The 14,054-nt window shown below is 41.1% G+C and overlaps 1 protein-coding gene across 2 annotated transcripts in view; it reads right to left on the bottom strand.

The window, feature by feature from the left end:
• DOCK8 (dedicator of cytokinesis 8) overlaps positions 1 to 11,266 on the bottom strand; it is a 94,141-nt gene extending 82,875 nt beyond the window's left edge. The window contains exons 1-2 of one of the 2 annotated variants that reach the window (XM_081940981.1): positions 10,367 to 11,266; positions 233 to 335 (exon numbers count right to left, since the gene is read on the bottom strand). In XM_081940981.1, the coding sequence (XP_081797107.1) occupies positions 233 to 335; positions 10,367 to 10,419 (156 nt within the window). In that variant the 5' untranslated portion in view covers positions 10,420 to 11,266. The remainder of the gene's footprint in view (positions 1 to 232; positions 336 to 10,366) is intronic. The other variant, XM_081940982.1, reaches the window with a different exon arrangement.
• Between the last annotated feature and the right edge of the window lie 2,788 nt (positions 11,267 to 14,054).

The following is a 14,054-nucleotide window of genomic DNA, read 5'->3' as shown; positions in this document are numbered from 1 at the left end:
GCTAGAAACCAGGAGACTCTGAGTTCTAGTTCTGTCTTAACCATGAAAGCCAGCTGAGTGACTTTGGGTCAGTCATTCGCTTTCAGCTCAATTTACCACATACAGTTGTTGTTCTGGAGAAAGGAGGAGGAGGAGGAAGGAGTATTAGATACATTTGCCGCCTTGAGTTATTTATGAAAAAATAAAGGTGGAATTAAAAAAAAATATTTAAAAAATAAGTTTTTACACTCACCAGATAAATGGAAGAAAAACCAGGCGTACTATTACTTCGCTGACAGAAGGGTCCAAAGGATGGTTGCTGCACAAACTGTCGTCTTATTTCTGCTGAGGAATGCCTTCAATATAAAACCACAGAATTTGTTATACCTGTTACATTTAACTGAGCATATTTTCTTAATATTGGAACACATTCCATGCAATCAAACTGTTGCCTGTTATTCCAGTTAGCATTTTTACCAACAATATAAAAGTGATGTATGCAGACGTCTCTTCATTTGAGAGTGTTTCTCTGTCAAATCCAAAGAGTAGGTTCTTTCCACAGTTCCACGCCAACTCAGGTGCCTAGTTTTTTATGGGCCATACAGTCTCAACCATATTAGGAAGTGCAGACTTCAACTCCCAGAATTCCCTAATCAGCACTGGCTAGAGCAGTGTTTCTCAACCTTGGCAACTTGAAGATGTCCGGATTTCAACTCCCAGAATTCCCCAGCCAGCGAATGCTGGCTGGGGAATTCTGGGAGTTGAAGTCCGGACATCTTCAAGTTGTCAAGGTTAAGAAACACTGCGCTAGAGAATTCTGGGAATTCAAGTTCATATCTCTTAATGTTGTGAAGGTTGAAAATCACTGTTCTAAACATTTAAAAAAAAACACCTTACTTTAATGAGCTTGCTAATTAAAGAGGACTGCTCCTGGTTTCTATTTTTATCTTTTATTAAGCCAGATACTGAAGATATTTGCAACAATTTAAAACAATGTCACTCTTCTCATTAATTTTTTATTTATTAAAAGTACATGTTTTTTCTTGAAAAATATTTTAGTGATGTCAATATGTAATGTAAGCAAGGCAGTTGCTAAATGAGTCGCACCCCAGTTTACAATCTTTTTTTGCCACAGTTGTTAAAGGCCATCACGCGGTCACTAAGTGAATCTGGCTTCCCGCATTGACTTTGCTTGTTGGAAGCCAGCTGGGAAGGTTAGAGATGGTGATCACATGACCCCGAGACAGACCAACTGTCATAAATACATGCCGGTTGCCAAGCACCTGGATTTTGATCATGTAACCATGGAGATGCTGCAACAGTCATAAAGATGGAAAACAGGTGTAAGTCACTTCTCCAGTGCTGTTGTAACATCAAACAGTGACTAAACAAATGATTGTAAATCAAGGGCTACCTGTACGGCAGGCAGCACAGAAGGACAAACAGAAGAAAGATTTGTTACCAAGGCAACAACCAGAGAAATGTGGCATGAGCCATTACCAAAACAGAGATTTGTGACAACGCCTCAAAGAAGCTTCCAATTCTCGTGAAGATAAAGCAGGGGAGAAAAGGAAGCACGTTCCGATTTTCAAGATTCAGTCCCAATAGCCCTTCTAATAAAAGTAGTTTTAGGCCCATAGAGCGTCTGTTTCTTAGTCTTGCATCTTACCACAATCAACTGACATCTCAAATACAGAACATAGCATAACCCATCAACCGTTCTTTGTTGCAGCTTTTCTCTCTGCTGCAGCTGTTTCCCTCCCCCCCCTTTTTTTTACGGCCAGTAAATCATGTTTGTGATTAACAACATAGCCCCAGAAACTACTCTTGAAATGGTGACAGATTGGCCATAAGTCAATCTTGTTATGGACCAGGAAGAGGAGGTGCTACAGTAAGCAGCAGCAGCTCAGAGCTTCTAGCAGTGGTGGGATTCAAATAATTTAACAACCGGTTCTATGCCCTAATGATTTTTTTCCAACAACCAGTTCACCAAACTGCTCAGAAAGTTAACAACCGGTTCTCCCAAAGTGGTGCAAACTGGCTGAATCCCACCCCTGGCTTTTAAGGCTAATAGTACTGAAGGGGCAGATTCCAGCAATGTTGAAGTGAATGACTCCCCTTTGGTTGAGAGAAAAACCCAGGACTCCCCACCTGCACCCACAAGCAGCCCTCAGACTCTATGATTTTCACCCCATCCAGTCCCAAACAGGGGCCTGCCTTAAATATACAACTACAGAGAGCAGATCAGATGGATCAGCCAAGAAACAGGCTGGCAAGAGAGGAAACTCCAGCAAGTAATGTACCTTTGGGTGGTGGCTCAGTGCAGCTTCTTTATTAACCTCCCTCTCCGAGAGAAAACGCTGAGAATAACTTTTCAAGTCTCAGCTCTGGTGCCATGCTTTGACCTCTGGATTCCACCTGGCTGCATCTTTCGGCTTTTCCCTTGGATTTGTCATGTGTTTGTTTGCTTCAAAAGAAAACCGTTCCGAGTTTGCAGAACTCTGGACTGTGGCAGCCAGCCAGCCAGCCAGCTCCCTTGTTGGTTGGCAGCCAGAAAGGCTGGCATCATAAAGACCACGCCAAAATATTTATATGACAATAATCCATAGGAAAGTGTGAGACAAAATTCAAAATGCTAAGAAAATGCCTAGAAACACATGAAAGGAGCAGTTAAATGTTCAAGTTAAAAGACACAACACAGAGGGGAAAAAAGAAGCTTGTCAAGATGAGCCAGCTATGGGACAAAGTCAAATTTAACTTAAGTATCTTGGTAGCTTAAATTTTTGCTCTGCAGAAGATGAGCACCCTCTAGTGGCTGTCACAGAACAGAAAGTTGGTTAAGTAAACTGGCCAAAGGAGGATCAAGCAAGAATGAATGAAGATGAGAATGAAAATGAACTCTGCTTTATTTTTCTAGTTCATCAATCACAATAATGAGCTGTGTGACATACATAATTACTCCAAACAAAAGTCTGATAACAATGGGATCTGATTAGTCACAGCAAATATATACATCTTTCTCTTTAAACTCTTATATCATTCTCTCTCCAAAATGTTCATTTTGTTGCATAAGGGAGCTCTGACTAAGCAAATACTTTATCTTTCTCTCTCTTGCACAGTGTTTCTGTTTAGTGAATAAGTAGTCCAAGTTTTCCCTAGATATAAAATTAGATTCCGCCCAGAGTCGTCTTATTTAGGGAGATAGGGGGGTATATAAATTTAATAAATAAATAAAATGCAAGCTTTGTGAGAAATAAGATTTTATTAACTTCATATACAGCCAGAGCCAGCTCTCGAGACTCTGCAAATATTTTTCCACTGTTTTAAGATTTTGCTCAAAAGTGGAAATCAGCAATAGGAAGTAAGCATGTCACAATATGCCATGGTTGCTACAAGTCAAGTCACTCAGACACAAACTTCTGGAAGCCACTAAACAGGAAGGCCTGCTGATGACCACAAATGCTCAACTTACTCTAGTTGAACATTCTTCACTCTGAATTTACAAATCAAGGTCATATTTTGCAGGCCCCCAAAAGCAACTGACGGTTGATACTATCATACGCTAACAGGATGGCCATGAATTTATCAGCAGACTCCCTGAGCACGATGTAAAACAAAAGCCAACTGCTACATGGGTAAAAGAAAAGGCTGACCTTGTTAGACTTCAAAACAAACAAGAATTCACAACAAACTAACTTGTTGCTTTTAATGAGCTTTATAGTGTAAACCTATATAAAACTACAGGAAGAAATAAACTTCATTTTCTATTAGAACACATATATGGGCAAGATAGAAGAATCTGGTCATTTATCAACAGCAAGTCAAAAAAGGAGTTTCAAATACAACCTATTTAAATCTTTTTGGGCTCCTAATGTGTGGATTTCTTTTTTATTGTTAACATGTAGTTCTGCACCCTATTTCTCTTAAAATGTGTACTCTAAAATAATCCTTTAGATAGCTTGCTAAGATGGTCAGGGTGCAAAATAAAATCCAAAGTATACAAAATAAAATAAACACATTAATATCTGGAGATGATAAAATCCCAGTAAGCATTAACCTATGAATGTGAGGTCAGAGTGTGCTTCTCTTTCAGTACGCTATGAAAAAAAAAAACCAGACAGCTGAGAAGCAGCTGTTAGCAGGAAGATTTTAAAAAACTTCCTTCAGCTGTTCCTTCAATGACCAGAAGAATGGAGGGTTACAACTTACAGGCCATTTTAAATCAACTTGGCTAACAAGAACTAGTAGCAAACCTCAGCCTTTAGCTCTCTCTTTGTGGAGACTTTGTCTATGACGGTTTAAAGATGCCAGGAATCACTCTATAACTGGGAAACTGGTACTTCAAAGCAGAGGTGGGCTTCAAAAATTTTAGCAAGGGATTCTTTCTGCCTGGTTGCTGGGTGGGTGTGGCCATGGTGGGCGTGGCATAGTCAGCCTCCTGCACCATGGCGGGATGGGGCGTTTTTGCCCTCCCCGGGCTCCAGAGGCTTTCTTCGAGCCTCCGGGAGGGTGAAAATGGTCTCCCCAGGATCTGGAGGCCCTCTGAAGTCCAGCCTTCCCAAACTTCCGGTAGACCTGTTTTTCGCCCTCCCTGAGCCACATCTGTTGTTCTTTTACAGGGAATCTAAAATGACATTCATTAATCCTATTCTAAGAAATACGCTGGCACAAAATATGATGCTCATTTCATCACTTCTATCCAACCAGGATTCTGATGTATTTTTCCAGGTTGCCCAATTCTACACCTATGTTCGTTCTATTTGACCTATTTGTGACAGAAGATTATTGTTAAGTTTCAGTGGTGGGTTGCTCTTACTCTACCAGTATGCTGATCACGTGCTCACACGTTCTGTTCGCGCACACGCCTGACTTGTGCTGTGCATGCATGTGCAATCCACTGCCTCTGCGACAACCAGCTGCTTGTTGGGGCTCACACAGGCACCAAACTCTGTGTGCACATGCGCTCTTTGCCGTTTGCCATAAAAACAGCTATAGAGTGCGGGCGGGCCAAACGAGTCACCATACTGGTATGCTCTCAGCTGCTCCCGGCCACTACTGGTACAGCTGTACCGTGCTGTACCCGCAACAACCCACCACTGTTAAGTTTGGAAATCATCACTATTGCTTGTAGTATTTATTGTTAATTTTATGCCTCTTTTATCCATCTCTATATATTTTAGAGGAGAGAGTGTGTGTGTGTGTGTGTGTGCGGCCTAGTGGTTAAGCACCAGGCTAGAAACTGGGAGACTGTGAGTTCTAGTCCTGCCTTAGGCATGAAAGCCAGCTGGGTGTCTTTGGGCCAGTACCTTCTTTCAGCACAACCCACCTCAAAGGGTCATTTTTTGTGGGGAAAATAGGAGGAGAAAGATGTGTTGAATATTTTTGCTTGAGTTGTTTGTAGAAATAATAATGGGGAGATATTATGTTTGTGTGTGTAATATATTTTTGTGTATGTTATATTTTCTGTCTTAAAGGCCATAATTAAGAATTGGTGATAAATGGTTAGCTTCTCTTAAACAGTACTTTTATAGGAATGTAACTTTTTTTTTCCAATATAAAGATAGTTGGAAAAGGAAATGCTAAATCTAATTACAAGGGTACACCGTAGAGACTATCATGCATTGTTTACAATTCTTTTAAAGAATAAGCCCAGCTCATGTATTCCATAGCTATAATACAAACAGAAAAACAGCATTTTTTCACTGTGGTGATAGCATACAATAGCTAGATTTTTCAGGTTGTGAAGTTAGTTATACATTCTTTCAACTGTTTTGATATTTCAACAGAAGGAGACTTCAACCCATTGTTGGAAATATCTGAGATTAACCACAAAAAGGAATAAATATTTCGGGTTATTGTTTTAATCCCTTAGCTATCAGAAACTAAAGTTCTACGACTGAAGAATGTGAATTGAAGAATGGAAGAATGGGTAGAAAGAATTTTGCATCTGTTTCTGCTGTTCAAAGCTTCACTTAGGATTACTACGTTTGACTTTTCAGTAACCAGTTTTTCAGGTAAATCAAACAGCAGCCTGACTATTTCCACACTTAAAGAGAATATCAAATGTCACCATTTTTTCCTCAGATGTCACATAGATGTGGGCATGGGGCTTGTGACACATAAAACTCTGTTTAGTTGCCATCTAGATTCCATTGATTACATTATGTAGAGGGGATTATTCTATTCTCGGTCTGTACTTATGTTGGCTGCTTTGCATATATATAATTCCTAATGCCTCATTTCATACAGACCTAGGGGAGGAATTAACTTATGGCTCAAGAACCATTTTGGCCTCCAGACATGAAACCAGGAGACTAAGTGGGTCTATTTCTCATAGCAAACCATGTCACCTACTTTTAGAAATGTATATTCTCTCCTGGCACATATAAAAGGCAAAGCAACAATAGCAACTGAATTGCTAGAAAACAGAGTGACCCAAATCCAGGGGCAGGCTGTTACAGTTTCACCTGGGTTCAGGAGCACCCATGGCTAACGTTATGGACGGTTCAGAGAAGCTCCAAATCCCACCCCTGGCTGGCTCCTCCCAAGAGTCTCCACATGGCCTGTTCTGGATGCAAGGTAAGTACAGGGCCCGCACAGAAGCTTGAGGAGAAGGAAAAACAGACTTCCGGCAGTTCTGACCAGCCAGAAATGGATCTGTTTCCGGCCTCTTGAAGGTCTCCAGAACCTGGGGGAGGCAGATTTCGCCCTTCCAGAGGCTTGAGGAAAGCCTCCAGTGCCTGGGGAAGGCGAAAACGTCACCCCCGCTGTGGTGCAGGAGACTGACTAGGCGACGCCCACCATGGCCACGGCCACTCAGCAACCAGGCATAGAACCCATCGCTGAAATTTTTGAAGCCCACCGGCACCCAAATCCCAATCAAGCCAATGCAAGCTTATCTGCCAGGCAACAATGAAAGAAACCAACAATCTATGTCTGGCTGCAAAACATTCACACATTCTCATGTTATCATCATTAGATAACATTTGCAGGATATATTGCATGATATTAAACTGCTATTCTGCCATCATTAGACTTTCTCTTATTATGCACAAATGTCTATCCAGTGACCACCAGGGTTTATCATGAGAAAAATTATTAACAGTCCCAAAATTTAATGATAAAAATGTATAAATAGAAAATTTGCAGACCCTTTTCAATTTTTTTTTCTGAGCTGAACCCTGGAACATTACAAATATTTTAGTTTTTGACTCAGCCAGACTACAACTGACTTGAATAAAACATATTTTCTACTTTTTGCACAACCTCAAGATGGAGCATTTGGAATTTGCAGATGTTGTATAATACAATCATTGCTATTACAGCTTTAATTCAGGTTTGCAAAGAACTTGCATCAGCTGACAGAAATAAAAAACAGATACATCTTCCATTAAGAAGGACAGACAATGAAAACAGAAAATGGTTTTATTGTTTGACAACGTAAGTCCTTCAAAGCTGACATGATAAGGAAACTGACCCCACAAGCTTTATTGAGATGAGCCAAGGGTGTCCAATCTTGTTCACTTTAAGACATGTAAACTTTACCTCCCAGAATTCATGGCTGACTGGGGGATTCTGGGAGTTGAAGTCTACAGGTCTTAAAGTGAACAAGATTGGACACTGCTGAGATAGACTCTATTAGCACAATTTTCAAGCTTGTGTTTTTCCTCCCATTCATCTTACAACTCAATATCAGAAAAGAGCCAACCTGAGCGTCTTCCTAAAACCTTCTTCTTCTCGCAGGTTTAAGGAATGCTTCTGCCCTTTCTGTTTTTGTAACAGCCTCTGAATATTTCACTCAAAGCCACTGCTATGAATCTCTGCAGACAATAGGTTGGGTCCTGCACATCACATGAGCTGGGCTCTTTCCACAAATGGAAAGAATGAATTGAACTAACAAAAACCAAAAACCCAGGAATTGTTTGCATTCATTTTCTGGGTTTTACTCCAAAAGACTCCATGGTTTATAACCCAGAACAATCTTTGCTTTATGTTCTATTTTGTAAAGAAAACAATGAGTTTAGGGACCTGACTTGGATAACATGCTGAGAAAGATCTTGGAAAGATTTTCAAGTGTGACCCCTAGATATGAAGTATGGTTGCTTTTTAAAGAAATAAAGGAAACACCCTAAAAATGCAGAGGAAGAACTATAACAGGCAAGGCAAGGTGCATTATAAAGTTCAAAAGTCTGTTGTAAAGTATGTTGTAAAGTACATGTAAGGTTTTGGTCCTTCTCCGACAACTCTGATGTTCCCTCTTGATCTCACAAACTGCCATAGTTCCAGTCCAAAAATGTAAGAGGTCTTTTGTTTCACTTTGTTTTCTATAGTGAAAAATAATTTATTATTCAAGGCTGTAGTCTTTTTTTTTTTTTACAAAATTAATTTATCTTCATCTTGGGAAAGGATTTTAAAATTAAAATGAAGAACAGTAGTTACAAAATATGTTCTTGTCTTTCATGTGATCTAACGAGATTACAGAATCTAGAGTTAAAATATATAGTTGGGCTTTTATCTATATTGCACTCTGTAAATAAACATAATACTGTTTATCCACAATATGTAATATCACGACTTCGGATGGCCAAAAACAACACTCCATAGTGCAATCTACAATATCATAAGGATTTGAATGATTATAGCTGTAGTATTAATATTAGGGTTGAAATATTAAAATAAATATTGTAGTGCCATACTGGATTAAAAGAAAATAGCCTGGGAGATATTTCAGTTGTAAATCTGGCAATATACAGATAAATAATGATAATGTATCAATATCATTACTACAGTTTGACAACTGCAACTGTCCTGTCTATTTGCAACAATTCAGTACTATTTGCAAAGCAAAATGTATAATGATTTAAAATGCAATTCTGTAAGAAACATAAAGGACTCACTGAAGTATAAAATCACATTATGAAATAAACTGAATAAACGCAATGAAGTATAAAATGAATTCATTGACTAATAATATTGTTGCAATGGGTACTGAAAAATACAGTCTAAAATCAAAAGCAAAAAGTATAGGTTTACATATATTATTCCTTTTGGGAAAAAGTATCTCACATGAAATTAACACTTGCTAAAAGTCTGGTCAGTTCTAAATGTCAGATCTATTTTTTGTGTGTGACCACATATTCAGCAATTCAATCTATTTAGTGATGTTTAATAAAAGTCTGCCCTAAATTTCTGTCTGCTGTGCGATTGCACAAACCCTAAGACATGACACACTGTAACCACAAATTGCATGTTATTTCCTCACTGTCTTGCCTCCAGCTTAATCCCGTAATATTTACAGAAATTCTTTTTTTTAAAGGGCAAAAACGACTGATTTGTGGATTGCAGAGTTTAACTACTGAAAAAAGCCTCAATATACCGTGTACGCAGCTCATAGGAAAACTCCGAGAAGTCTTTTGAATTTTTCCAAATTAAGTTATCTTAAAGAAGTAAGCCATCCCTGTTAAAAGATTTACTGATAGCATTATAAACAGGCTCAGAGCAAGTTCTGACCAAACATTTGGCCTTTTCTACTTGCCAGAACTATAAAGATGTTTTACGTCTTTGCATAATTATTTATCAGGGAGGGTGCTTTCCGAAGGAAGAAAACTGTGGACTCTAGAGCAGATGTGTCCAAACCTTGGCAATTCTTAAGACCTGTGAACTTCAAACTCCCAGAATTCCCCAGCCAGTCTTCTTGGAGTTAAAAAGTCCGCAAGTCTTTAAAGTTGCCAAGGTTGAACACCTTTGCTCTGCTGTTGTTGTTAGTTGTGAAGTCGTATCCGACCAATCGAGACCCCATGGCCAGCGTTCTTCCAGGCTTTCCTGTCCTCTACCATCCTCTGGAGTCCATCTAAGCCAGGGGTGTCCAAACTTGAGAACTTTAAGACTTGTGGACTTCAACTCCCAGAATTCCCCAGCCAGCCATGCCCATGCTGGCTGGGGAATTCTGGAAATTGAAGTCCACAAGTCTTAAAGTTCTCAAGTTTGGACACCCCTGATTTAAGCTCACGCTTACTGCTTCGGTGACTCCATCCAGCCACCACATTCTCTGTCGTCCCCTTCTTCTTTTGCCCTCAGTCTTTCCCATCATTAAGCTCTTCTCTAAAGTGGGAATTAATCTGGCAGAGGGGAGTTCTGTACACAGCCAGAATAAAAGCCCTTGAACGTGCGCGTCTCTACACACTGGCGCGTGGCTCTCTCACCAGATCCGCAGCTCACCCTCACTCACACCTTACTCACTGCTCAAGCCGCGGTTCTCCGTTCCGCCTCCCACTCCACCCAATCAGCCTCCAGGCGCGCCAGCAAAAGCTGCCCGACTCGCGGAGCCGGTGAAGGGCAAGGAGAAAACAAAGCCCCTTCCAAGCGCAAGGAAACCAACCAAGCCTACCTGTTGATTTTCAGGGCAAAGGCCCTCCGATCGGAACTGGGCAGAGTAGCCATGGAGGCTTCAAGAACGGCGGCGACTGCTCACTTGAACAGACAGCCGAGCCGGGGCTGCTGTCAATTCGGCGCGGGAAACTTCCGCATTTCACACCTTCCTCGTCGGAAGCAGCCAATGGGGGAGGGCGCAGCTTCTGCAAGGATGGGCGCAAAGCTCCTCTCGGTCTTGAAAGGCGCCAGGAGTCCCGGGGTGCTCAGGTCACTTTGGGTTCCCTTTTTAAGGGAGTTCCGCAAGCGCCAATTTCGCTGAACCGAAAGGCTTCCTCGGCTTACGGGGTTCTGGCTGGAACAACAGCCGAGAAGTAACCGCACCCTCGAGGCCAATCCCGAATTTTGCTTCGACGCATAGCAGCCCGAGTTGGAACTTGCAAGAGGAAGCCCAGGAACAAGAAGTTGAGAATGGCGCTTCAACAAATATTTAAATCTTGCCTCGCTTAGGCGAAAGCCGTTCTAAGGCTTTATGTATGAGCACTGCTGGCTGCTGCGGGAATATAAAGCCCAACAGACCAGGTTGAGGATGATGGTTTTAAATAACCCGCGCTGAGACCAAGCCTGCCAAACGATCAGCAAAACTCCACCCCGTTGAGATTCCACGGTTATTTCTTTTGTATTCTTAGAACAATTTGCAAAGCGAGGAAGAATCGTTCGCAGTCGAAAGTTCCAACTATTGACAGGCTTGTGCCAGCGCCTTGCAGGTCGGTTAAAAGTGCGGTAGATGTCACTCTTGCTCCACTTAAATCGAGCGCCAGCGAGTCTTACGGGAAGCCCCAATTGTGGACGGTCCCTCAGGGACTACACGCCGATCGAGGAGAATTCGGGGTTCTCTCTCCTGAGTCCAAGATTCGGGTTTCAGTCAAAGCAGAAGAGGTGGTTTCTGTAGTGACTCCTGGAGGTGAGACTTGAGATCAGGCTGCGGGGTCCTTGGTGCTCTCTGAGCTTGGTTGTTTTCTTGCAGGCATTTAATTAGACTAGGTTCACATATGTGCTAGTCGTTCCCGACTCTAGGGGGCGCTGCTCATCTCCGTTTCTAAGCCAAAGAGCCAGCGCTATCCGAAGACGGCTCCATGGTCATGTGACCGGCATGACTAAAGGTCAAAGGCACATGAACCGCTGTTACTTTCCCACCAAAGGTGTTTCCTATTTTTCTACTTGCATTTTTACATGCTTTCGAACTGCTAGGTTGGCAGAAGCTGGGGCAAGTACACGGTGCTAGGGATTCGAACTGTTGAACTGCCAACCTTCTGCTCGACAAGCTCAGCATCTTAGCCACTGAGCCACCGCGTCCCCGTACCCAACTAAGTAGCATCACCAGTGCTAGTAGGGAAAGGAGTTTGGTCTCTGTTTAGAAACCCCACTCCCTTGTAGTTCTGATGATGTTACCTAGTTGGTCAATGAAACATCTGCAAGAAAACAACCAAGCTCAGGGAGCACCAAGGACCCCATAGTTACAAATGTTCTCTTCTATTGGGATGGGCTGTTAGGAAGCGGCTGCACCACTTATTGAACCCCGAATCAACACCAGTGGCTTGAACTTGCCACCTACACCTGAGTTAAGAGCACCTGGAGTTAAGCACTGAGACAGTCAAATGCAAACAAATTAATGATAGATTATAAGATTATAAAATCCAGATATGTTGTACGTCAATCATGCCCTTTGCTTGCCATGGGATCTGGGAAAAGAATCTGGAAATAAAAAGGGGCAATTAAAATGACATTGAATTAGGTCCATTTTACAATAAAAGGGCATTTTTTAAAAAAATCCAGAATATCTAATATCTAATTTTCAATGGGGGCTTGGAGCAAGAACCTCCTTTTTTTTGTCCCAGTGCTAATATTACCCATGTGTCATTGCCCTCTCTCATTGCAGCGCGATTAGTAGTCACACAGTATACCATCAGCCTACTTGATTTCTCACCTTTCATAACTGCTTTGAGTAAAGCCAAATGACCAGTGAATAAAGATAAACATCCTTGCTTTGTCTGGATTATGATATAGAAGGAAATTATTAATCTGAAGTGCCATTTAGTGGGTTCACAAGTATAATCAGTAATCAGTCAAGATAATCTAATGCTTTCAAGATTATAACTGTCAACTAAAAAGGGGAATGTTTCTTTGGTGGGCAGAAGTGGATCAAGATCTATGAAGATGTCTGCATAAAGGGCAGAAAATCAACAAGGTTTCCAACTGCTGGGCATTGAACAATATATATCTGAGTCTATTAATATATCTATTATTTCCCATAATAAATCAAAATACATGAATATGTAGATGTGATTGCAGCATTCACTTGTTGCAAAACAACAATTACCCTTCATGTCACTTTACAGCACCTAACAGTGTACAGAATTGCACAGTGTCCTTGTTCTTGTGTCCGGAAACAGAGTGTTCTTCCCTCTGTGGCCCCAGAAAGGGTTCAAGTTGAATGTTTCTTTTTTCTGGCAGGCATTGGAGTTAGAAAAAGCAAGCTCCCTCCAACTTCTAGTTCTTTCTGTGTCATAAAACAGGGAGTACTCTGAACATAAATTTCCTCTAAACATGAATCTCATAATAGGAAAACACCTCTTACGCTTTACTGTGAAGCTTGGAGATTATCATTGTATACACCCCTATCTTTCCACCATATAGTGCTGTATGAAACGAGTGAGTATAGTACATCTGAATCTGGAAGAAATAGGCTGAAGGCAGATGGGATCTACAACGTGTTGTCTTGTGGGTTGCAAGTATCGAGGATTCTACCTCCAATCCATTCTCTCCCTCCCCTCCCAGGGCAAGCCACAACCGATAGCTGTTGGGAAAGCTTATTAACCAGACTTCTGCTTAGTGTTCTTCCCAATATTAATATCCTGTTTCCCCAAAAATAAGACCTCCCTGAATAATAAGCCCAATTGGGCTATTGAGCGCATGCGCTAAAATAAATCCTCACCCCAAAATAAGCCCTTCCAAAAATATTGCAACACAGCAGCAGCCATAAGGTGACCACACTTGCCACCTACTGTACCTCAAAAATAATAAGACCTCCTTGAAAATAAGGCCAAGCGCTTATTTTGGGGGTCAAAAGAAAACACAGTATATTATTTGAAAGTCCTGAAATCTGTTGATTCTGCCCTCGAGTGGAGCAGCTGCTCGGGCTTCATAAGCAATGGCAACTGCAGAAAAAAACCCCTCAAAACTATTCTGGCCTCCAGACAGGTTTTTTCCCCGTTCTCCAGAATCAGAGCAACTCATTTCAAAGTAATCCCACTACAAACTGAACTTCTCAAAAATAAATAACTTAAGGATCCTGCTATGCATTTTTCTTCTAGCTGGCTCAAATATAGAACATGTCAGCTCAATGAGTACTTATCCGTTTATGAAACCCAAGGCCTTTTAAGTGTTTCACATTTCTTCAGTAGGCTGGACAGTGACGAGACCTCAAACTCAGTCACTGATTTCCTTCCTTTTTTGTAATACATGCATGGCAGATGGTTGGCCTTTTTTGTTCCATAAAGAAATGAGGAACATACACACAAAAAAGTTCCATGTAGTAAAGATGCCAAGACATTTAAAAAAAAAGCTTTTGCTGTTAGAAAATAAAAGTTTGATCTTGTTGATAAGAGAATATTGAAACTGCAATCCTATAAATCTGTCATGTCAAA

Source organism: Natrix helvetica (genome assembly GCF_964273705.1).
Source record: "Natrix helvetica genome assembly, chromosome: 2".
Taxonomy (NCBI): Eukaryota; Metazoa; Chordata; class Lepidosauria; order Squamata; family Natricidae; genus Natrix; species Natrix helvetica.
This window is presented reverse-complemented; position numbering and strand designations above follow the sequence as displayed.